General features: G+C 45.5%; 1 protein-coding gene across 2 annotated transcripts; it reads right to left on the bottom strand.

Moving 5' to 3' along the window:
* Nucleotides 1-342: 342 nt before the first annotated feature.
* On the bottom strand, nucleotides 343-2686 carry LOC147420723 (homeobox-leucine zipper protein HOX9-like). Of its 2 annotated transcripts, none has more exons than XM_086504858.1 (5): nucleotides 1787-2686; nucleotides 1107-1320; nucleotides 955-1035; nucleotides 818-853; nucleotides 343-698 (listed from the first exon to the last, which is right to left on the bottom strand). In XM_086504858.1, exons 1-5 carry the CDS (start codon nucleotides 2008-2010, stop codon nucleotides 681-683), a joined length of 573 nt encoding a protein of 190 aa, XP_086360984.1. In that variant the 5' UTR covers nucleotides 2011-2686; the 3' UTR covers nucleotides 343-680. The 2 variants fall into 2 exon arrangements, with proteins under 2 accessions (XP_086360984.1, XP_086360985.1); XM_086504859.1 differs by having other exon boundaries at nucleotides 955-1014; nucleotides 1787-2679.
* Between the last annotated feature and the right edge of the window lie 832 nt (nucleotides 2687-3518).

Genomic DNA, 3518 nt, shown 5'->3' with positions numbered 1-3518 from the left:
TTGCTGCCATTGCCAATCTTGAATCAAGCACCCAAATGGGCCACAAAAGATTTGTGACCAGGGATGCAAATTGGGAATTGTACACAACAAACCCAAGCATTCACGTACTTTGCAAACATCAGAAGCCTCGAACCAACCAACTATAAAATATCTTATCATAAGTAGAAAGTTAATTAAATACGGTGGCAGAGGATGCACCTCGTCACTCATTTTGGCTTCCAACAACCTCTCTGAGGAGAAAAAGTACTGATGTGTGTGCGCAAATGCAGAGATGCTTAAAACAAAGCATGCCACACAATTGGATAGGATTCAAGAACAAAATGGACGATGGAAAAATCTCAATCACATGAATCACCCCATCGTTTATTCAAAAAACCAGAAGCAAGTTTCTTCATGATTGCAAAATGGCCATCTCCGCCTGTGATTACTTCAGAAACAGGCTTTCAAGCTACAGCGACATTGCCCACGATGGTGTTTTTACAGCCGTCTCCAGATACGGCGTTACCTGACAGTGTTGACATTTCCTGATCCCATCAATTCTCAAGAGGCTTGCCAAGAAACATGAAGCATGGCAAGTCTTCCTCCACAAGTACAATTGCCGATTTGCTGAAGTCAAGAATGGTATGTCAAGACTCTTGCTCAAATTGATGTCTCAAGAAGCGCAGTTCTTTGCTAAGAAGCTATTCAAGCAGCTTCACCTGAAAGCCCAAAAGCACCGTAGGCACTTCAATTTGCTTGTAACATCACACCATCAAGCTATGCTATTGAGAGGCTCAGAGTCTCTACTATGGACCAGTGATGGACTTTTGAGTCTTACCTCATGAAGAGTAGTCTCCAGGCCACAGATGCCAGGCTTCAATGAAGTGAAGCCACCACCCACATGCAAAAGGAGAAACAGACCATGATTAAACAAGGCTCGAGTGATGAACTCTGCACACAAACAGTTTCAGATACCTCACACGAAGGGCCACTATCACCATCATCTACATCGCTAGCGTACCCTTCCTTGACAACCTGCAATAAGAGGTTCACAAACTAAAAAGCTCTGCGATGAAAGGAATCTGATGATAGGCCAAGCTAACCATTGAAAAAAATTAACATCTTACTTCTTCACGTGGGGAAGCTTTGAGTGAGCTTGCTGCTCGTTTCGACTGGAACTGTATCTCAAGCTGCTCTTTGAGCCGTTGATTTTCAAAGTTGAGCAAAAGTGCCTGACTTCTCAATTGATTGTTCAAGAGGAGTAGACTCTCATGCTCAGCCTTGAGCTCTGCATTCTTGCTAATTAGGGGGGAGAGCTTCTCATCTCTTTTCTCCTTGAACCTAGAAGTACAATCGGTCAGAATTAGATTCTTCGGATTGAAGATTAAACACATGTGAGTGCTGTTGAAAGCCGAGCTCAATTTGGGCAAGCTGAGAATATGACACACACCTGGTAAATTAGATGTCTTAGATATATATACACAAATAGAGGATAACGAAATGAAGGGATGCCTGCTATGATACTTATGATGATAAAAAATCATATGACAAACTCATGCATATGCCCACCATTTTCCAAAGTCAAGATGACAACATGATGATGAAACCAAAATTACAGCGCTCTCTCCGCATGCATCGGAACCACTTCCTTTCTTAACTCTGAGAGAAAAGTAAACCTTTGCCATCAAATACGGAGAGGCTCACACAATGCCAATTACTAACAAAGAGAAAACGCAGGCAGTTTCGGAGGCGTGTCCCTCAGCTGTCTGGCTAAGCAAAATGCATGATGAAAGTGAAGGAAGGTTACCTGCGGCTTTGAAACCAAGCTCTGAGGAGGTGGATGTCCAAGTTAGTAAGAGCAGGCCGGTCTTTGATGAGGTGCTGAAGGAGGGCCGATGTGGGCCGAGGGCATTGCCGATAGAGGTGCTCAAGCTCCTGTCGTTGCTGTGAACTAAGCTGCAACACTGGTTTCTGTGGGGTTGACGACGGCAGCTGAGCTGGCTCCCCTGTTTTTCTTTTACAGGGTTCCATATGAGAACATTCCAAGTTCACATGGGTAGGGGGGAGAGCAGGACCATCTCTCTCTCTCTCTCTCTCTAATATAATCAAGAGCAAAGAACAGGGCTTTCCGACCCTCTAAAGAGAGTGATGATGCAAACCAAAGTACCTACCTACCTCTCTCTCTCTCAACACACACAAAGGTCAATGACGCACGGCTATACAAAGCTTACCGGCCACCATTGCGCAGGCCAGGGTATGACCTTTAGTAGCTGTATGGATCTCTATCTTTCTCTCTACAATCTGCCATCATTCTCTCTTGTCTCTCACACACCAATTGGAAGACCAAACCTAGCTACCTACGCTTAGAGCCTGTGTTTTTGGGCGCTTCTCTTCTGATGTGAGGGAATGCATGCGTTATTTTGGCAGGGAAGAGAAAGGTGGGCTACCTACATGGGTTTTGTAGAGAGAAGCGACAAATTTTAGGAATATGAGAGAAGAGACTCGGGAGCGAGAGGGGAGTCAAATTTGACTGTGTATGGTGTGTGTGTGTGTGTTTGTGCGCGTGTGTGTGTGTATGTGAGAGAGAGAGAGAGAGACGAGGCGGGGTGCTCGCCTTGAAGAGAAGAGCCGAGCCGTATAGTAATTGATGACGCTGCACGATTGTCTCCCAGCTTCTCTCTCCTCTGCTTCTTCCTCTCGTTCTACTCCTCTCTCTCTCTCTCTCTCTCCCCCTCCGTTTGTCTTTTCTCTTTCTACCGCATCTCAACTTTGTATCGAGATCACACGCCAAAGCTGATAACTCTGCTAAACTCGAGGGGAACGTTAGCTGGGTAAAAGTAGGATAAAGATCCGGGAAGAAGGTGAGTCGGTGAGCGTTGCATTGGAGGACTGGTCAAAGTGGGTAGGGTAAGGCAAAGAGGTTGTCCCTCGTTTCTCTGAAGTTAGGGGATAGGATTGGAGAGAGCCACTACCTAGCCCAAGGAGGTTGATGCCATAAAGGCTTGGGAGGGATTAGAAGGTACTGGGGATTGGGCGAGGAGGGGAGGAGAGTGGCCCCAAACTGTGAAGCCAATGTTTGCAAGAGAGGTGAGTAGGAAAATGCCTAGAGGGACGTCGTGATGGAAGAGGTGGTAGCATCGATCAAGGCATGAAAGATAATGACTATATTTGGGTTGTGTTACTAGAGCTCAGGAAAAAGAGAAATATCTAAGTGGCTGAGTTAGAAGGTTCCGCACAACAAATGGATGCTAAGAAGAGCACGCATGGTAGGCGGGTGGATGATGCCACATCTAACTAGGCTCATTAGGACATGGCTCTCGAAGATCTACAAAAGCAAGAAATGTGACTTGCACCTTGGGGTTGTGTAGTTGAAATTCATTAGATAACAAACGTTAAGATGCACGATTAGATTTCAGGAAGAGTTGAATGAAGAGTGCCCATCCGAAGAGCGGTGGGCATTGACCCTATGCATTAGTCCCATAAGAACCTCGCTCCCCTAAATCTACACAAATGTGAAATGTGATGTAAAATTCCAGGAC

This window comes from Adiantum capillus-veneris, chromosome 28 (genome assembly GCF_014529385.1).
Source record: "Adiantum capillus-veneris isolate H3 chromosome 28, ASM1452938v2, whole genome shotgun sequence".
Lineage (NCBI taxonomy): Eukaryota > Viridiplantae > Streptophyta > Polypodiopsida > Polypodiales > Pteridaceae > Adiantum > Adiantum capillus-veneris.
The sequence above is the reverse complement of the archived record's forward strand: the minus strand, read 5'-3'. Positions and strand labels throughout refer to the sequence as shown.

Bases quoted from the DNA above. Each gene is read 5' to 3' on its own strand.
- LOC147420723 (XM_086504858.1), bottom strand. From the start codon at position 2,010: ATGGAACCCTGTAAAAGAAAAACAGGGGAGCCAGCTCAGCTGCCGTCG. The intron at 1,321-1,786 runs GTAACCTTCCTT...TTGTACTTCTAG, and splicing joins GCTTGGTTTCAAAGCCGCAG to GTTCAAGGAGAAAAGAGATG. The intron at 1,036-1,106 runs GTAAGATGTTAA...AGAGCTTTTTAG, and splicing joins AAGCTTCCCCACGTGAAGAA to TTTGTGAACCTCTTATTGCA.